At 35.3% G+C, this 21,759-nt stretch overlaps 2 protein-coding genes across 4 annotated transcripts; one reads left to right on the forward strand and one right to left on the reverse strand.

The window, feature by feature from the left end:
• Positions 1 to 107: 107 nt before the first annotated feature.
• On the reverse strand, positions 108 to 15,181 carry LOC658053 (exodeoxyribonuclease). Its single transcript, XM_064355325.1, has 7 exons — positions 15,157 to 15,181; positions 9,029 to 9,129; positions 8,927 to 8,974; positions 8,338 to 8,872; positions 5,529 to 5,838; positions 542 to 5,478; positions 108 to 485 (listed from the first exon to the last, which is right to left on the reverse strand). Exons 1-6 carry the CDS (start codon positions 15,179 to 15,181, stop codon positions 5,361 to 5,363), a joined length of 1,137 nt encoding a protein of 378 aa, XP_064211395.1. The 3' UTR covers positions 108 to 485; positions 542 to 5,360.
• Positions 14,775 to 20,316, forward strand: LOC135265654 (uncharacterized). 3 transcript variants are annotated; one of them, XM_064355571.1, is made up of 2 exons: positions 14,775 to 16,874; positions 20,117 to 20,316. In XM_064355571.1, the coding sequence occupies exons 1-2, from the start codon at positions 15,231 to 15,233 to the stop codon at positions 20,168 to 20,170; spliced, it is 1,698 nt and encodes a 565-aa protein (XP_064211641.1). In that variant the 5' UTR covers positions 14,775 to 15,230; the 3' UTR covers positions 20,171 to 20,316. The 3 variants fall into 3 exon arrangements, with proteins under 3 accessions (XP_064211641.1, XP_064211640.1, XP_064211639.1); XM_064355570.1 differs by lacking the exon at positions 20,117 to 20,316 and adding an exon at positions 17,862 to 18,060 and having other exon boundaries at positions 14,778 to 17,809; XM_064355569.1 differs by lacking the exon at positions 20,117 to 20,316 and adding an exon at positions 18,187 to 18,351 and having other exon boundaries at positions 14,779 to 18,125.
• The last annotated feature ends 1,443 nt before the right edge of the window (positions 20,317 to 21,759 follow it).

Here is a 21,759-nt window from a genome sequence, read left to right on the forward strand (position 1 = left end):
CACCTAGGTTTCAATAAAAAATTAAAATATATCAAAATTAGTTACAAATTAACGGAAAATTAATCACACATCAGCTTTATCTTGTTATTAGAGGTTCAATAAAAACGTTATTAAAAATAAACATATATTTAAGAATCGCCCACACAATCATTCTACATCCTCGACGCCGCTTTCTTCTTCAGACTGGTCATCGTCCGATTCCGGGAACACAATTTTCCGTAAAAGGGAATTATAGGGTACCTTTTCCCGCCCTAAATGTATCCGTCTAGGACACCCCATATGTGTCCGGGGTAATATAGGTGTTTCACACCGCGTACACTTGAGTGTTACATTATAAATGTGCATATGTTTGTACCAGACTTTTTCTTCTAGCCTGGCGCACCACTTGCAGAGGATATTCTCCTCCTGTAACGCTCTATACGTGGTGAACCGCCTAAATGTTAGACGGTACTCCCCTCTGGAGTACAGGATTACACATTGTCCATCTAATAATAATAAATTCATATTGCGAAAATAGACTTGTATTTATTTATTAACTTACCAAACATTTGTCACACAATTTAACACTTGGCACGTAAAAATGTATAGGTACTTGTGTCGCCGAAAGTCAGCTTTGAAAATGAGGAAAAAAGGGTTTGAAGGTGGTAGTGGTGGTGGTGGTGGTGATGTTGGTAGGGGATGAAATTTGAGAGAAAGATTTCTAATGGTTCGGTGAATCATCTTTTCTTTCATCAAAACAGCCAGACAGACGACTGTCTAGGTTACTAATTGTCGCTGCAAATCCTATAATCCTTTTGTCGCTATATCGTTTGGGATGCTTTTCAAACATCGGTACGAAATTTAAATAAAAAAAATATAAATAAATGTACTTAAATTGATCCGTGAAGACCTTCTATATATACGTAATGTATATAAACATTGAAGTACGGAAACATTTTTAGTTTTAAAGCACCGTTCACGGCTATTGTCACTGCCCTTCAGGTTGTGGAAAAACACATTTTATAACGCAGTTCTTAAATCATTTGAAATCAATGTGTGATACAAGTTTTGATCGTGTGATATAGTATTATGATGAATGGCAACCGTTATATGAAAAAAATGATATTGTTAGTAATTTAAGAATCGAGTATCGTCAAGGTATGCCTGATATGACTGAATTTGATGGTTTAAAGCCGACGTTAATAATTTTGGATGATTTAATGCGTGAAACAAATGGTGGTGTTGTGGATATATTTACAAAAGGTAGCCATCATCGAAATCTTAGTGTTTTTTATATTACGCAAAATCTGTTCCACCAAGGCAAAGGACAGAGAGACATTTCACTGAATGCAAACTACATTATATATTTCAAAAACCCCCGTGACAAGGCTCAAGTCAATTTTTTAGCCCGACAGATTTTTCCAGAAAATACAAAATTTCTTCAAGAAGCTTATAAGGATGCGACTATGAAACCGCATGGATATTTGTTAATCGATTTAAAACAGGATACGTCCGATGATTATCGTATTCGTACAAACATTTTACCCGATGAATCACCTACTTTTGCATATATACCTAAGAGACGTATGAAAAAAGTATAAATTTAAAAAACGTGTTATTCATTTCTCAGTTGTATTTGAGATGTCGCGAACGTTAGCAAGAAACGCTGATCTTTTAAAATTCTTACATAAAACAACACCTGAATATCGTAAATCAATTTTAAATACAGCGGACAAAAATCTGGTTCATTGTATTTGTGAATGCGCTCATAATACTTTGTTGGGTAAAGTTCCATTGAATCGTACAAAAAAGTAAACTAAAAAAACATAAAAAAGTGTTGAGGGATTTAGTTAATCGAAAATTGTCTGTTCAGCAAAAGAAAAAGTTGATTGTTCAAAAAGGTGGTGCCTTCTTACCGTTATTGTTAGCGCCAATAATATCGGGTGTATTGGGTCATTTATTTCGTAAATAACGATAATGGAGCATGCTAAGAAAATGATAATGGTTGATCCAGGTGTATTTGAACGTATGCAAAGTGGTACCAGCAATCAACCAAACATCATAAATGATTTGGATCGTGAAATGTGAAGAATTATAGAACTGAAACACATTGACGACAACGAGAAATGGACGTTGTACAATCAAGTTCTTCAAAGATATTTAAAAGTGATAAATCGATTTCGTGAACCTGTAACAATACCAATGATTGAAACAGGTGAAAAAGAAAATGTTGATGTTGAAAATAATAAGTTAATAGCAGCCGATCATCTTAACAAAAATTTTCTAAAATCGTTACCGAAAACTTTACAAGCTAAGGCTAGTGTTTTAGTTGATTATATAACAAGCAATGGTGTTGCATGGAACGAAGTTGGTAACGTTATTTACGACGGTAAAACAATTCCTGATTCAAATATAATTAATTATAATCATTGACCTTATGAAAAGTGGTACTAGTAGTAGTAGACTGTCTGCTGAACCGACTGGTTGGAAAAATTTTTCACAAATTTTATCTAAAATCAACGTACCACGTGCGTTTATTGTTAATCCAAAACGAATGCAGTATATAAACGAAAACATACGTGAGAAACGACAAGAAACACCACAACCATCATCTTCATCATCTTACACTTAATCATAAGAAAATAACTCCAAAAAATTGCTTGTCAATGATGAAAATTTTGTTGAATCAATTTGTAAAGTTTTCTATATTTTTCCCGATATCTTCTGAAAGGTTAGTCGTAGTGATCCGATTCTTGCAGATTTAGATTCCGCCGGTCATTCTACGTTAGAAACACTTAATCATAAGAAAATAACTCCAAAAAATTGCTTGTCAATGATGAAAATTTTGTTGAATCAATTTGTAAAGTTTTCTATATTTTTCCCGATATCTTCTGAAAGGTTAGTCGTAGTGATCCGATTCTTGCAGATTTAGATTCCGCCGGTCATTCTACGTTAGAAACACTTAATCATAAGAAAATAACTCCAAAAAATTGCTTGTCAATGATAAAAATTTAGTTGAATCAATTTGTAAAGTTTTCTCTATTTTTGCCGATATCTTCTGAACGGTTAGTCGTAGTGATCTGATTCTGGCAGATTTGGATTTTCATTAAAAAAATTCAAAAAAAAAAACTAAAAGTTGTAGAGCACTGCGGTTTGTTCCATTGAATTCTACAGCTCATTCTACATATTATATCAATTTTTCACAAAAATTAAAAATTTAAAATTTTTTGTGAAAAGTTTTATTCAACAAAAAAATTCATAACTCGAAAACTAAAAGTCGTAGAGCAATGCGGTTTGTTCCATTGAATTCAGCGGCTCATTTTCTGTGTTATACCAACTTTTCACGAGATTTAAAATTTTCAGTTTTTTTGCTAAAATTTCCTGAGTAATACACTTACCTTCAAAGAGGTGAAAAAAAAATTACGGCGAAACTATTAGAGTTATCGAGAAACGGAAAAATGGAGAATAACCGGAATAAAAAACTCTACAAAATGGCATAGGACTCAAAGCGATTTCTCGCCAAAAAAATTTTCAATTTTCAAACGCCGATTACGCCCAAATTAAAAAAGCTAGAAGAAAACGCTTTTTTAGATCGGAAAGAGCACATCAAAATCTATAAGATAGAATCGGTTTCATTTGATTTTGAGACACTTTAAAAATTTTTAAAAATTTCTAACGGGGGGGTGTAAAATTTTTTTTATTTTTTTTATTTTCTCATTTACGGCTAAACTATTCTAAAAAGTGGAACTATTTTGATCCATACCTATGCAAAATAATCCGGGGAATCGATTGGCATCAAGAAAATTGCCAAATTCCTAATAGTTTTTTAGTTATGAATTTTTGAGTATATGATCTAATTTTCGCTTTTATTTGCATTCTCTCGAAAACTATAAGTCGGACAACAATAATCTTTTTTGCAAATGATAGATCATTAAAAGGGCTTTCCAACGATGCTACACTTCATGGGGTTATCTCGAATAGTTCCGGAGCTATTGCTCGAGAAATGTTCCGGGTACCCAAAATCGACAAAAACTGCGACGAAAATTGAAAAAATCAAACATCAAAAAATCGAACATATGGACTTTTTGTGGACTTCTAACAACTTTTGTGGGTTGTTAAGACATGTAGAGTCCATAAAAATCTACTGGAGTGAGTTTAAAAAAAATATTTTTTTTCACCTCTTTGAAGGTGAAATTTGAGCAAAAAAATTGAAAATTTTAAATTGCGTGAAAAATTAGTATAATAGAGAAAAAAAGCCGCTGAATCCAACGGAACAAACCGCACTGCTCTACGACTTTTATTCGAGTTATGAATTTTTTTAATGAATAAAATTTTTCACTAAGACAAATGGCCACCCTAAATTTAGGCAAAAAATTTTAAATTTCTAATTCTTGTGAAAAATCGATATAATATGTAAAATGAGCCGTAGAATTCAATTGAACAAACCGCAATGCTCTACGACTTTTAGTTTTTTTTTATGAATTTTTTTAGTGAAAAACTTTGATCGCCTCTGTAGCCGGAACCGTTGCCCGGAGCGGCTCCGGGTTTGGTCGAAAAAATAGAAACGAGAATGTCGCATTAGCACAAACAGAAAAAGTAATTATTAACATCCTCTTCAATAAAGTTGTCAACAAAGTATAAAAGGCGCATGAAGATCAAATATTTGAATATTTCAATTTGAATTCAAAAAGAAAAAAATAAGAAAAGTTTCTATAAGAAATCAATCTGAGTATGCTGTTTTGAAAAAACTTAGTGGTGAACAGAATTAAAAACTTCTGGTTTGTTGCAAAAACAATTTTGTTGCAGAGACACAAATGACCAGAGTTGTAAAGGACGTAGCAGAGACGTTGGGAGGAGATGTGAAGCAAACCGAGACAGAATTATTGATGAAGCTTTTAAAGACGTCTGAAGAGGGCAAAGCGTCTAATTTAGTGTTTAGGGCGTTGAAAACAAAACTTGGAACGAGTTATACCAGAGGGATTTAAAGCTGGCTGTTACTCACCCTCCTAGCAATTATTTCCAACAGATGATCTTGTGGACCGAACAGGGGAAAATATGGAAATTTCCCATTGATAACGAACAAGGTTGCGCCTAATTTGTTAAGTATCGTGTCATATTTATAATTTTAGGGCTTGATGAGGAAAAGAAAGTTTACTTTACCGAGCACGTGTTTCTTGAGAAGTATTTAGAGCCTTGGTGTCCTCAAAAGGGGCCCTTGAGGCATTTCATGGAGTTGGTCTGTGTCGGACTTTCGAAAAATCCATACTTGACAGTTGACGCCAAACGGGAACATATCGAGTGGTTCAAAAACTATTTTGAAGAGAAGAAACAATTATTGAAAGAAGTTGGGGCACTACAAGACAGAGAGTTGGCCCAAACACTTAAATCTGGATGTGGAGTGAAAGGGGGCAATGGTCTGACCCCATAACATCACTATGTATTATGTTATCGCAAACGTTGTCCACAAATCTTTGGGAGACTAAGAAATAATCCAAGCGCCTGAAAAATTTAATATTAAAACTAGATATCGCACAGTATTATTATTTTACCATCCAACGTTGTTAGGTCTGGCATTTCTCATGTAGATCCAGAAAGTGTAAGCTTTTTCCTTCTCGGGATATAAGTGGCGATAAATATCAACATAACCGTTTCCAAGAAAAGCAGTCATGCCGTCACGTTCCTCCACTGAAAACCCAGCACTATTGGTGTTGGTTTTGGGATTAGCCAAGTCAATCTCTTTGTGTGCCACGTTCATATCCCCACAAATTATGACTGGTTTTTGGGAGTCCAAATTTTTAATAAACTTCTCGAATTGTTCGTTCCAATCTAAACGTTTTGGCAAGGTGACTAAATTTCGACCTGTTAATAAATGCGAATGAATTACTTACTGTTCGATCGTTGGTGTGAAAATAATGAATATAAATTCGATACAAACCCGACACATCAAACTTTTATTTAAAAAACAAAAACAATGCCTTTGGTTAACTTAAGACGATAGTAACATACAAACTAATTTAAGAGAAATGTACCAAATACATTATTCTTTACGTCACATCTTCGATAAATCTCTCATACAAAAGCTTTTAAATAAAATATTTGAGACTTGGTCGATTCAAATACGCGTAAGCCTTTAAATTAAAATTTGGAGGAGATATTTGAAATTTTGAAACAAATTACTGTAAAAAACGTTGCATCAACCCGTGAGAAGGTTGTTCAAGATTGTTCAAAATATTTAAGTAAGAGCTAGGAAAAATACTTTAAATAAAAATTGTGAAGCATACAATCAGAATGAGGCGAAAAATTATTATTACATTAATTCAAAAATAGAATACTTTTTTCTCTTTCCTTAAGCGAAAAATAAAGACGTTTTTATTAAAAAAAACCGCGAGATTTTGCTAAAACTGACAAAAAACAACTAAATTTGTTTGATCAAATGATCATGGCATCATTTTACCTTTTTACAAGGGATTTAGCATGTTTTTGGCCCTGTCAGGCAAATGTTTTGAAAAATATCGGCAAAAATACACCGAAAAGTATTCGAAAATTGTGTTATGTTTGCCTTTTTTTGTGTTTAAAGGTGAATAATTTTTTTCGAACGTTCTATCAAGTTTATCAGGCAAAAACGCCAGTATTTGGAAGAGTTTCCTCAAAAATGTGTTGCTCACTCGACTTATATTTTCATTTATAAAATGATACCATCTTGTAGTAACATTATCAGTTAAAAAAAAAATAGTTTGATTGAACAATGCATCAATTCATCATAAAATACAGTCCACAGTTAATCATAAACAAAGCATTGTCAATGACAAATGTCAATTTCAATGACAAATCGTAAGATATCCGGCTCGAAGAACCAAAAAATGTGGCTGTATTTTATTACGAATTGACACAATGTTAAATCAACTCTGTTTTTTATTGTTATTTTTTGTTTATTTATTTTTTTTATAAATTAAAATATAAATCTAATGCGCAACGTAAGCAAAAATAAAATTAATGTTTAAAATGAAGGGTTTTTGTATTTTCGAGTAAGAAGGCCACGGACTTTTACTTAATCCTTAGTATAAGGGCATTCTAAAAATTAAGAAAAATCTGAACATATGTCAAAAATGAAGGCCAAGGACTTTTACTTAATCCTTAGTATAAGCGCCTTCTAAAAATTAAGAAAAATCTGAACATAAGTCAAAAATCTACTTAGAAGACCTGTTGTTCCAAAACAATTCGGATCAACAAATTATTGACGAATAATATATAACTCAGATTGAGGAGAAAAATTATTAAATTAGTTCAAAAATTTTGTACTAAAAAGTTCGCGAAATGTGGCTAAAAGTAGCGGAAAACCACTGAATTTATTTGATTATGACAATATTTCGCCTTTTTTCAAGCGGTTAGTATAATCCTTGGTGTAAACACGTTCTAAAAACTAGAAAAAAAGTTGGACAACTGTGGTTTAGGTCAACATAAATAATTATTGCCTTTTTTATTGTTTCAACAAGTATTTTACGAGATTTCACAAAAATCATACTAAATTCAATTGTTCCTAAACTTTTATTGTCTTCTAAAAATTCACAAATCGGAAAAGTCAGCAGCCTAGTTTTTCAATTAAAATATCTTTAAAATTTATAAGTAAAATCAAATAGTTGTATCAAACTGCATGAAGATAAGTTATTAGTTTCGTTTGATGTTTTTTTTTTTGTTCCGAATGTTTTTTTATTCCAATTCCACAAATTTTATTTTACTTCCAGACATTCCAGTCATTAAGTTTTTAAGAAATATAATCGACTAAATACGAAACTATTTCAAAGAATTTCGTCAGAAATAAGGCAAAAATCACCGCATTTTATAGGCCAAAGACATTTAAACCTTGGAGTAAACACATTTCCTGACATTTTTGGTATTAAAAATGCACTAGAGACAATTTTCTCGAAATTTTACACAAAAAGTATTAAATACACTTATAAAAAAAAAGATAATTTGGTAATTAGAACCTAGAACACATTAGAATTTTTATAGCCAAAAAGTTCAAGCTACCTTTGTTGGCAAGTTTTCTATCTCTTGTTCTGTGACTGGCTGATCCAAAAAGAAACATTGCTGACGTCGGGTCAGAAATTCTCACATTTTCAATAATTTTTCGCTATTTTATGATTGGCTATCCACATAACTCCAACTTTTTTATTTACAATTTACTGAACAAATATGGGACCAATTAACACTTGGTTTAAAGAACACAGCTCATTTAAGATTCAACAGATTTCAAAAATCAACACATTGGTTAAAAAGCGTTGTATTTTTTTTTCAATAAAAGTAGTGAGTCTTTTACTAAATAAATTCTCTCCAGATAAAAAAAAATTAAACATTTACCTGCATGGGGGACATATACGTTGACTACAAAGAAAGTTTCATACTCCACAGTGATACATCTGCCCTCTGTATCATGTTCTTTAGAGTCAATCCCATAAATAACATTAAGTGGTTTATCTTTAACCATAATGCCTACACCTGCATAGCCATCTTTATCGCTACAGCACCACAATGTTTCGTAACCTTCTATAGTCTTGACTTCTTCTGGTAATTTATATACAGCGCACTTAGTCTCTTGAATACAAAGTATATCTGGTTTGTCATACTTCAAGATATCAAGGCATCCCTTCTTTAACCAGCTTCTTAATCCGTCTACATTCCACGTAGTGATATGAAAGTTGGGAGCTTTTCCTTTCGGGGATTTCGTAGTGCATTTGAAATTTATATTTTCCCAATTAGTTACTGTCGAATTTTTAGGCCCCTTTGGTACAAACTCTCTCTTAGTAGCAAGACCTGTGCGTGTTTGAGGTTTTTTCGCTTCTTCCACTTGGGTTTCTTCTTTATTTCCACTGTCTGCCTTCTTGGCAGTTTTACCCTATAAAGTTTTGTGTTATTCTTCAAATTCTATTACAAGTGAAAAATAAAATACCTTAGTTTTCTCTGCCTTAGGTTCCTCCTTACTTTCAGCACTTACGGGCTAGAACAGATCTTAATTTGTAAAACAATTAAAACTTGGTGGCAATATACTCACTTCTGCTTTATTGCGTTTTGTAATTTTTTTTTCATCTGTTCCGTTTGTAACTTCAGCTGCTTCAGCAGGTGGTACTTTAGTATTTTCCTTCTTGGAAGATGTAGCCTAAAAAAGTTAAATTATTGTAAAATATTTAGAACTGAACCACACTTTTTTTTTGTGGAAATTATCACAAAAATTCACTTCAAGTAAAATATAAATACCTTGTTTTCCCATGCTTTAGGTGCAACAGTTTCCTCGACATTTTCAACGCTTACAGGCTAAAATACACTTCATAAAACAAAAAAGACTTGGTGGCAACATATACTCACTTCTGCTTTATTGCGTTTTGTAATTTTTTTTTCATCTGTTCCGTTTGTAACTTCAGCTGGTTCAGCAGGTGGTACTTTAGTATTTTCCTTCTTGGAAGATGTAGCCTAAAAAAGTTAAATTATTGTAAAATATTTAGAACTGAACCACACGTTTTTTTTGTGGAAATTATCACAAAAATTCACTTCAAGTAAAATATAAATACCTTGTTTTCCCATGCTTTAGGTGCAACAGTTTCCTCGACATTTTCAACGCTTACAGGCTAAAATACACTTCATAAAACAAAAAAGACTTGGTGTCAACATATACTCACTTCTGCTTTATTGCGTTTTGTAATTTTTTTTTCATCTGTTCCGTTTGTAACTTCAGCTGGTTCAGCAGGTGGTACTTTAGTATTTTCCTTCTTGGAAGATGTAGCCTAAAAAAGTTAAATTATTGTAAAATATTTAGAACTGAACCACACTTTTTTTTTGTGGAAATTATCACAAAAATTCACTTCAAGTAAAATATAAATACCTTGTTTTCCCATGCTTTAGGTGCAACAGTTTCCTCGACATTTTCAACGCTTACAGGCTAAAATACACTTCATAAAACAAAAAAGACTTGGTGTCAACATATACTCACTTCTGCTTTATTGCGTTTTGTAATTTTTTTTTCATCTGTTCCGTTTGTAACTTCAGCTGGTTCAGCAGGTGGTACTTTAGTATTTTCCTTCTTGGAAGATGTAGCCTAAAAAAGTTAAATTATTGTAAAATATTTAGAACTGAACCACACTTTTTTTTTGTGGAAATTATCACAAAAATTCACTTCAAGTAAAATATAAATACCTTGTTTTCCCATGCTTTAGGTGCAACAGTTTCCTCGACATTTTCAACGCTTACAGGCTAAAATACACTTCATAAAACAAAAAAGACTTGGTGGCAACATATACTCACTTCTGCTTTATTGCGTTTTGTAATTTTTTTTTCATCTGTTCCGTTTGTAACTTCAGCTGGTTCAGCAGGTGGTACTTTAGTATTTTCCTTCTTGGAAGATGTAGCCTAAAAAAGTTAAATTATTGTAAAATATTTAGAACTGAACCACACGTTTTTTTTGTGGAAATTATCACAAAAATTCACTTCAAGTAAAATATAAATACCTTGTTTTCCCATGCTTTAGGTGCAACAGTTTCCTCGACATTTTCAACGCTTACAGGCTAAAATACACTTCATAAAACAAAAAAGACTTGGTGTCAACATATACTCACTTCTGCTTTATTGCGTTTTGTAATTTTTTTTTCATCTGTTCCGTTTGTAACTTCAGCTGGTTCAGCAGGTGGTACTTTAGTATTTTCCTTCTTGGAAGATGTAGCCTAAAAAAGTTAAATTATTGTAAAATATTTAGAACTGAAGCACACTTTTTTTTTGTGGAAATTATCACAAAAATTCACTTCAAGTAAAATATAAATACCTTGTTTTCCCATGCTTTAGGTGCAACAGTTTCCTCGACATTTTCAACGCTTACAGGCTAAAATACACTTCATAAAACAAAAAAGACTTGGTGGCAACATATACTCACTTCTGCTTTATTGCGTTTTGTAATTTTTTTTTCATCTGTTCCGTTTGTAACTTCAGCTGGTTCAGCAGGTGGTACTTTAGTATTTTCCTTCTTGGAAGATGTAGCCTAAAAAAGTTAAATTATTGTAAAATATTTAGAACTGAACCACACTTTTTTTTTGTGGAAATTATCACAAAAATTCACTTCAAGTAAAATATAAATACCTTGTTTTCCCATGCTTTAGGTGCAACAGTTTCCTCGACATTTTCAACGCTTACAGGCTAAAATACACTTCATAAAACAAAAAAGACTTGGTGTCAACATATACTCACTTCTGCTTTATTGCGTTTTGTAATTTTTTTTTCATCTGTTCCGTTTGTAACTTCAGCTGGTTCAGCAGGTGGTACTTTAGTATTTTCCTTCTTGGAAGATGTAGCCTAAAAAAGTTAAATTATTGTAAAATATTTAGAACTGAACCACACTTTTTTTTTGTGGAAATTATCACAAAAATTCACTTCAAGTAAAATATAAATACCTTGTTTTCCCATGCTTTAGGTGCAACAGTTTCCTCGACATTTTCAACGCTTACAGGCTAAAATACACTTCATAAAACAAAAAAGACTTGGTGGCAACATATACTCACTTCTGCTTTATTGCGTTTTGTAATTTTTTTTTCATCTGTTCCGTTTGTAACTTCAGCTGGTTCAGCAGGTGGTACTTTAGTATTTTCCTTCTTGGAAGATGTAGCCTAAAAAAGTTAAATTATTGTAAAATATTTAGAACTGAACCACACTTTTTTTTGTGGAAATTATCACAAAAATTCACTTCAAGTAAAATATAAATACCTTGTTTTCCCATGCTTTAGGTGCAACAGTTTCCTCGACATTTTCAACGCTTACAGGCTAAAATACACTTCATAAAACAAAAAAGACTTGGTGTCAACATATACTCACTTCTGCTTTATTGCGTTTTGTAATTTTTTTTTCATCTGTTCCGTTTGTAACTTCAGCTGGTTCAGCAGGTGGTACTTTAGTATTTTCCTTCTTGGAAGATGTAGCCTAAAAAAGTTAAATTATTGTAAAATATTTAGAACTGAACCACACTTTTTTTTGTGGAAATTATCACAAAAATTCACTTCAAGTAAAATATAAATACCTTGTTTTCCCATGCTTTAGGTGCAACAGTTTCCTCGACATTTTCAACGCTTACAGGCTAAAATACACTTCATAAAACAAAAAAGACTTGGTGTCAACATATACTCACTTCTGCTTTATTGCGTTTTGTAATTTTTTTTTCATCTGTTCCGTTTGTAACTTCAGCTGGTTCAGCAGGTGGTACTTTAGTATTTTCCTTCTTGGAAGATGTAGCCTAAAAAAGTTAAATTATTGTAAAATATTTAGAACTGAACCACACTTTTTTTGTGGAAATTATCACAAAAATTCACTTCAAGTAAAATATAAATACCTTGTTTTCCCATGCTTTAGGTGCAACAGTTTCCTCGACATTTTCAACGCTTACAGGCTAAAATACACTTCATAAAACAAAAAAGACTTGGTGGCAACATATACTCACTTCTGCTTTATTGCGTTTTGTAATTTTTTTTTCATCTGTTCCGTTTGTAACTTCAGCTGGTTCAGCAGGTGGTACTTTAGTATTTTCCTTCTTGGAAGATGTAGCCTAAAAAAGTTAAATTATTGTAAAATATTTAGAACTGAACCACACTTTTTTTTTTGTGGAAATTATCACAAAAATTCACTTCAAGTAAAATATAAATACCTTGTTTTCCCATGCTTTAGGTGCAACAGTTTCCTCGACATTTTCAACGCTTACAGGCTAAAATACACTTCATAAAACAAAAAAGACTTGGTGTCAACATATACTCACTTCTGCTTTATTGCGTTTTGTAATTTTTTTTTCATCTGTTCCGTTTGTAACTTCAGCTGGTTCAGCAGGTGGTACTTTAGTATTTTCCTTCTTGGAAGATGTAGCCTAAAAAAGTTAAATTATTGTAAAATATTTAGAACTGAACCACACTTTTTTTTGTGGAAATTATCACAAAAATTCACTTCAAGTAAAATATAAATACCTTGTTTTCCCATGCTTTAGGTGCAACAGTTTCCTCGACATTTTCAACGCTTACAGGCTAAAATACACTTCATAAAACAAAAAAGACTTGGTGTCAACATATACTCACTTCTGCTTTATTGCGTTTTGTAATTTTTTTTTCATCTGTTCCGTTTGTAACTTCAGCTGGTTCAGCAGGTGGTACTTTAGTATTTTCCTTCTTGGAAGATGTAGCCTAAAAAAGTTAAATTATTGTAAAATATTTAGAACTGAACCACACTTTTTTTGTGGAAATTATCACAAAAATTCACTTCAAGTAAAATATAAATACCTTGTTTTCCCATGCTTTAGGTGCAACAGTTTCCTCGACATTTTCAACGCTTACAGGCTAAAATACACTTCATAAAACAAAAAAGACTTGGTGTCAACATATACTCACTTCTGCTTTATTGCGTTTTGTAATTTTTTTTTCATCTGTTCCGTTTGTAACTTCAGCTGGTTCAGCAGGTGGTACTTTAGTATTTTCCTTCTTGGAAGATGTAGCCTAAAAAAGTTAAATTATTGTAAAATATTTAGAACTGAACCACACTTTTTTTTGTGGAAATTATCACAAAAATTCACTTCAAGTAAAATATAAATACCTTGTTTTCCCATGCTTTAGGTGCAACAGTTTCCTCGACATTTTCAACGCTTACAGGCTAAAATACACTTCATAAAACAAAAAAGACTTGGTGTCAACATATACTCACTTCTGCTTTATTGCGTTTTGTAATTTTTTTTTCATCTGTTCCGTTTGTAACTTCAGCTGGTTCAGCAGGTGGTACTTTAGTATTTTCCTTCTTGGAAGATGTAGCCTAAAAAAGTTAAATTATTGTAAAATATTTAGAACTGAACCACACTTTTTTTGTGGAAATTATCACAAAAATTCACTTCAAGTAAAATATAAATACCTTGTTTTCCCATGCTTTAGGTGCAACAGTTTCCTCGACATTTTCAACGCTTACAGGCTAAAATACACTTCATAAAACAAAAAAGACTTGGTGGCAACATATACTCACTTCTGCTTTATTGCGTTTTGTAATTTTTTTTTCATCTGTTCCGTTTGTAACTTCAGCTGGTTCAGCAGGTGGTACTTTAGTATTTTCCTTCTTGGAAGATGTAGCCTAAAAAAGTTAAATTATTGTAAAATATTTAGAACTGAACCACACTTTTTTTTGTGGAAATTATCACAAAAATTCACTTCAAGTAAAATATAAATACCTTGTTTTCCCATGCTTTAGGTGCAACAGTTTCCTCGACATTTTCAACGCTTACAGGCTAAAATACACTTCATAAAACAAAAAAGACTTGGTGTCAACATATACTCACTTCTGCTTTATTGCGTTTTGTAATTTTTTTTTCATCTGTTCCGTTTGTAACTTCAGCTGGTTCAGCAGGTGGTACTTTAGTATTTTCCTTCTTGGAAGATGTAGCCTAAAAAAGTTAAATTATTGTAAAATATTTAGAACTGAACCACACTTTTTTTTGTGGAAATTATCACAAAAATTCACTTCAAGTAAAATATAAATACCTTGTTTTCCCATGCTTTAGGTGCAACAGTTTCCTCGACATTTTCAACGCTTACAGGCTAAAATACACTTCATAAAACAAAAAAGACTTGGTGTCAACATATACTCACTTCTGCTTTATTGCGTTTTGTAATTTTTTTTTCATCTGTTCCGTTTGTAACTTCAGCTGGTTCAGCAGGTGGTACTTTAGTATTTTCCTTCTTGGAAGATGTAGCCTAAAAAAGTTAAATTATTGTAAAATATTTATGTTAAGTGAAGGGGGCGCTGCTGGTGAAATTGGCGGAAAATGATGACGCGTGAGGCGCGTACGGGCAACGCCTAGTTAGTTGGAAGGACACTGTGGCAGTGTCAATGTCGTTGTTGAATCTAATTTGCTAATAAATTAGTTTTTGGGTGAATTCCGAGTTTCATTTACAGAGCAGCGGTGGGATATTGCTCAAATAATCGTTTCCGATAGAGAGTGGTGAATTGTGGTGATTTTGTGAGGAATTTGTGGGTCGCCAAGGCAAGGGCCAAAAATTGAAGTTTTGGGAATCTGTACCGTTTCATTCGTAACAAAATTGTGTTTTACTACTTGAAATCGAACAAATCAATCGGGTGCTAGCCGAATTTATCTGGTTTTTCTGATTTCTGACGAGTTCTAGGAGTTACGCAACCACACGCTGTCAATTTTCATTTGGGTGTGGCTCAAAAGGCGCGAAAAGTTTTCTGGTGAGATTTTCGCAATGGGGCGTCACAGGTACCGAGGAAATGTGGACTCGGACGACTCGGACTCAAGTGACGATGAGCCACGGCCGAAAAGGTCCGCGCCTGGGGTCTCCAGTACAGTAAATTCACCCCCAGTTTCGGCCGAGTCCGCTAGAATCGCGAGACTTGAGCAACTTGTGGAAAACTTGAATCGACGTTTGCTAAACCGCAATTTTGAGCACACATCAGGACAAGTTGGCATTAAAAGTGACCTGATTCCTGAATTCGCTCCAGGAAACCCCAATTTTAGTACCACTAAGTGGTTGCATAAAATTGACCAGTTGGCTCTCGTGAACGGTTGGGACGAACGTACAACGATTTACGGCATGATAAGTCGACTCAAGGGGTTGGCCAAGGAGTGGTACGACAATCTCGATCCCTCAGCATACGACCGGAGCTGGGATGAATGGAAACGTTTGTTACAAGCCACCTTCCCCGATCACCACGATTATGCTTCCACACTTCGTAAGCTAGTGAATAGGGTGAAGGAAGATGGTGAAACCTGGGCACAATATTATTTTGGGAAATTAAATCTGTTGCAGGCTTGTGACATAACAGGAACGAATGCAGTTTCCTGTCTTATTGATGGAATCACTGATGTGACTCTCAGAAATGGGGCTAGAGCAGGGCGTTACGTTACACCCGAAAGCTTGTACGCTGAGTATTTGTCGACTCTGAGATCCGAAGGTGACAAGCGGGATACGCTCGCAAAGCAGGCGCCTCGGGAAAGGAGGAGGTTCCTTCCAAGTCGAGTCGAAACACAAAAACTGTATTCGTCAGTTCGGTGTTACAATTGTCGTAATCGAGGACATGTTGCGACAAAGTGCCCGAAACCAAGAATTGAGTGTAAGAAATGTGGTCGCATTGGACATGTGGATGCTGAGTGCCGACGTGGTAACGTAGTAAAAGAAAACATGTCTAAGCAGGCACTAACGACAAGTGTAGCTGACGCAAGTAATAATAAGAATTATTACATAGACATTAAGGTCAATGGTAAGCCGACGCGAGCTTACATTGACTCAGGAGCTGAACCGGTCCTTGTCAAGCAAAGTGTTGCTAGAGAATTGGGACTGATGTGGCAGCCAAGTTTACATTTGATTCGTGGTTATGGCCAGGGAATCACCAAAGTGCATGGGGAAGTCGAAGTAGAGCTAGAAGTGGATCTTGTCAAGGCAAACGTAAAAGCTTTGATCGTCGAAGACAGTGCACAACGTGTGCCTGTCATAGTGGGACAGACCTTCCTGAATGCGGGTGCTAATACGATTATAGCAAATGAGGAAGCTGTGAGAGTAGTTGACGGAAACAACGAATCGATCCAAGCATTTCTAGGCCAACTTCCGACGCGAAAAGTTGCACTTTGGGCGGAAGAGGAAACAGTGATCCCTCCTCAATCCATTGGTTGCATACGAATCAAGGCAAAAGACGATGGGTGGAAAGGAGCTTATTACGTTGAAGGGTGTCAACGTCCGAGACCAGGGTTCGAACACGTTGTTCATCGGTGTGTCACATGTGATGGAGGCCTAGTGACCGTTCGCAATCTATCGCACCAAGATCTGGTCTATCGAAAGGCGCAAATCGTTGCGAGAGCTGAGCCTTGCGAGCAGGAAAGGACAGCTACGACGGTGAGTGTCTTTTCTATGGGGAAGATTGAGGTAAAGAGTTTTCAACGGTGGGAACTTCTTACACAAGTCAATAAGAATCTAGACCCGGCTCAGTTCGAGCAATTGTTACAACTCGTTAACGAATTTCGAGATTGTTTTGCACGAAATGTAGCGGAAATAGGTGCCACAACTGCGGCAGAAATGAAGCTAACTTTGACTGATGATAAACCTGTAATTTATCGTCCTTATCGGTTATCGCATCACGAAAGAAGAATTGTTCGAGATATAGTAAATGACTTGTTAGGTAGCGGAGTCATACGAGAATCAGACTCGCCATATTCGAGTCCCATACTGTTGGTGCGGAAGAAAGATGGGCAACACCGTATGTGTGTTGATTATCGGCAATTAAATTCGAAAACAATCAAAGATCGCTTTCCGTTACCACGAGTAGACGAACATTTGGATAAACTAAACGGTGCAAAGTTTTTCACCACACTAGATCTCGCGAGTGGGTACTATCAGATCCCAATGGCCACCGAATCGATTCCAAAGACAGCATTTGTTACGCCTGATGGGCATTACGAGTTTGTCCGCATGCCTTTTGGTCTAGCCAACGCTCCGGCAGTGTTTCAGCGAGCTATGAATAAGGTGTTGGGTCCATTACGGTTTCAGACCGCTTTTTGTTACATAGATGATCTTCTGATACCTTCCAAAGACTTTGAAACAGGTCTTAACAATTTACGAACGGTGTTTCAATTGCTTCGACAGTTCGGATTGACTCTAAAGCTGAGTAAATGTTGCTTCTTTGGAAGTCAAATAGAGTATTTAGGGCATGAGATCAGTGCGGAAGGCATTAAGCCAGGCGAGACAAAAATCAAAGCGGTGACAGCTTTTCCCAAACCAACAGACGTACACAAACTTAGGCAATTCTTAGGTTTGTGTGGGTACTTTCGAAAGTACGTGAAAGATTACGCAACAATAGCAAACAGTTTGACGAGTCTCCTAAAGAAAGGCAGTGCATTTGTTTGGGAAGAAGCACAAGAGCGGGCTTTTCAGACTTTAAAAGACATCTTGACGAGCAGACCAGTTCTTGCAATTTACGACGCGGAAGCTGAAACGGAGTTACACACTGACGCTTCTAAAGTTGGAATTGGTGGCATTCTGTTGCAACGACAAGGTGATGGATCTTTGCGTCCAGTTATGTTTTTCAGCCGACAGACGACCAAAGAGGAACAAAGGTACCACTCGTACGAGCTAGAAACGCTAGCGGTGGTCTGTTCTCTCAAACATTATCGAGTATACTTGTTGGGGCTTCAATTCAAGGTGATCACAGACTGTAATGCTTTACGAACAACCCTTACCAAGAGAGATTTGATTCCACGAATTGGGAGATGGTGGTTGTTGACTTCTGAGTTCGACTTTACTGTAGAATACAGACCTGGCAGTAAAATGAGTCACGTTGACGCTTTGAGTAGAAATACGGTATTAGATCCTTCGGAGCCTTCAGTGGAAGTTTTGCATATTAATGTTAACGATGATGATTGGATTTTAGCTGTTCAAATGAAGGATGCGAGATGCGCATTGTTGAAGGAAATATTGGAAAAATCACCGACTAACGCTGAAGAGCGTGCCATTCACAAAGAGTATAAACTAAAAGATGGTCGAGTATTCAAACAGACTGAGTCAGGATTAAAATGGGTCGTACCAAAAGCGGTAAGACGCCAGATTTTATTAGCACACCACGATGGAATTGGCCATTTATCGAATGAGAAAACTTTGGCATCTGTGTCGAAATCTTATTGGTTTCCTTCAATGCGGAGGTATGTTCATAAATATATTTCTAGCTGCTTGGAGTGTCTCTACAATAAGGAAGCCGGAGGAAAACAGCCAGGATTTTTGAATCCCATACCTAAGAATTCGCAACCATTTGACACATTGCACATGGATCATTTGGGACCATTTGTAAAGAGCAAATCACATAATTCTTATCTTTTAGCTATTATCGATGCATTTACTAAATTTGTCTTTCTCAGGGCCGTGCCTAATACTAAGGTGGGCCCTGTTTTATCATTTTTAGCTTCTCTTACAGGAATGTTTGGTGTACCTAAACGTATAATAGCCGATCGTGGGGCTTGTTTTTCTAGCAAAAAGTTTAAGACACATTGTACCGATTTAAACGTTAAATTAGTACTAACCGCGACTGCCACACCACGGGCTAATGGCCAGGTGGAGCGATTAAATCGTACGATTTTATCTCAGCTTGCTGCTAGCTCGAGAGAAGAAGAGAAATGGGATGACTTTGTGAGTAGAATTAGTTGGGCTATTAATTCTACGCCGAATTCGACTACGGGCAAAAGTCCATACGAATTGTTGTTGGGGTATACACCTCGACATGCTAATGACTCAATCCTCACCAACGTGGTGACAGAGGGTGTTCATGATGGTGATTTGCCACGGACACGAGCAGACGTTGCTCAGCGTGTCGAAAAGGAACAGCAGAAGCAAAAAGAGCGTTATGACAAGCGACGCTGTGCCCCAAAGAGATTTAATGCAGGTGATCTCGTGTTGGTACGCACCACGCGAGCTTCAAACGAGGGCAAAAGTCGGAAGCTGTTACCTAAATATTCGGGACCGTACCGAATTCAGAAAGTGCTCGACTACGATAGGTATGTCGTGACGGACATGCCGGGGGCGACGCGTTCCCAAAAACGATATGAGGGTGTTCACTCAGTGGACAAATTGAGACATTACGTTGTCGCCACGACGAGTGGAGACGAAACAATAGGCGATGTCAGTGACGAATGACTGAGTTCGCTGTGAAGCTGAGTGAAGTTCAACGTGAACTCACGATTTTGGGCCCAAATGTTGTTTTTAAGCGCTTTACGTTGAAACTCATGAGTTAATGATTTGTTGTTGTTGTTATTGTTCTTGTTCTTGTTATTGTTCTTGTTCTTGTTATTGTTCTTCTACTTATTCTTGAGGTTACTGATCTTGTTGGTGTTGGTGTTCTTATTGTTGTTGTTGTTGGTGTTCTTATTGTTGTTCTTAATTAATTCTCAACGTGAGAAACACGATTATGATTATTTTCAGATTCATTCTCAACGTGAGAAACACGATTATGATTATTTTCAGATTCATTCTCGACGTGAGAAACACGATTATGATTATTTTCAGGTTGTTTATAAATAGTTCTTAAGTGGGACTCGGGCTGTAGATGTATACTACGGCTCGGATACATGGTATTGGTTAATTACTTGTTTTAGAAACACCGGTGGTTCCCCGAGGACGTGGAACACGGAAGCGTGGCCGACTGTTAAGTGAAGGGGGCGCTGCTGGTGAAATTGGCGGAAAATGATGACGCGTGAGGCGCGTACGGGCAACGCCTAGTTAGTTGGAAGGACACTGTGGCAGTGTCAATGTCGTTGTTGAATCTAATTTGCTAATAAATTAGTTTTTGGGTGAATTCCGAGTTTCATTTACATTTAGAACTGAACCACACTTTTTTTGTGGAAATTATCACAAAAATTCACTTCAAGTAAAATATAAATACCTTGTTTTCCCATGCTTTAGGTGCAACAGTTTCCTCGACATTTTCAACGCTTACAGGCTAAAATACACTTCATAAAACAAAAAAGACTTGGTGTCAACATATACTCACTTCTGCTTTATTGCGTTTTGTAATTTTTTTTTCATCTGTTCCGTTTGTAACTTCAGCTGGTTCAGCAGGTGGTACTTTAGTATTTTCCTTCTTGGAAGATGTAGCCTAAAAAAGTTAAATTATTGTAAAATATTTAGAACTGAACCACACTTTTTTTTTTGTGGAAATTATCACAAAAATTCACTTCAAGTAAAATATAAATACCTTGTTTTCCCATGCTTTAGGTGCAACAGTTTCCTCGACATTTTCAACGCTTACAGGCTAAAATACACTTCATAAAACAAAAAAGACTTGGTGTCAACATATACTCACTTCTGCTTTATTGCGTTTTGTAATTTTTTTTTCATCTGTTCCGTTTGTAACTTCAGCTGGTTCAGCAGGTGGTACTTTAGTATTTTCCTTCTTGGAAGATGTAGCCTAAAAAAGTTAAATTATTGTAAAATATTTAGAACTGAACCACACTTTTTTTGTGGAAATTATCACAAAAATTCACTTCAAGTAAAATATAAATACCTTGTTTTCCCATGCTTTAGGTGCAACAGTTTCCTCGACATTTTCAACGCTTACAGGCTAAAATACACTTCATAAAACAAAAAAGACTTGGTGGCAACATATACTCACTTCTGCTTTATTGCGTTTTGTAATTTTTTTTTCATCTGTTCCGTTTGTAACTTCAGCTGGTTCAGCAGGTGGTACTTTAGTATTTTCCTTCTTGGAAGATGTAGCCTAAAAAAGTTAAATTATTGTAAAATATTTAGAACTGAACCACACTTTTTTTTGTGGAAATTATCACAAAAATTCACTTCAAGTAAAATATAAATACCTTGTTTTCCCATGCTTTAGGTGCAACAGTTTCCTCGACATTTTCAACGCTTACAGGCTAAAATACACTTCATAAAACAAAAAAGACTTGGTGGCAACATATACTCACTTCTGCTTTATTGCGTTTTGTAATTTTTTTTTCATCTGTTCCGTTTGTAACTTCAGCTGGTTCAGCAGGTGGTACTTTAGTATTTTCCTTCTTGGAAGATGTAGCCTAAAAAAGTTAAATTATTGTAAAATATTTAGAACTGAACCACACTTTTTTTGTGGAAATTATCACAAAAATTCACTTCAAGTAAAATATAAATACCTTGTTTTCCCATGCTTTAGGTGCAACAGTTTCCTCGACATTTTCAACGCTTACAGGCTAAAATACACTTCATAAAACAAAAAAGACTTGGTGGCAACATATACTCACTTCTGCTT

The sequence above is a fragment of the Tribolium castaneum genome, chromosome 3 (assembly GCF_031307605.1).
Source record: "Tribolium castaneum strain GA2 chromosome 3, icTriCast1.1, whole genome shotgun sequence".
Lineage (NCBI taxonomy): Eukaryota > Metazoa > Arthropoda > Insecta > Coleoptera > Tenebrionidae > Tribolium > Tribolium castaneum.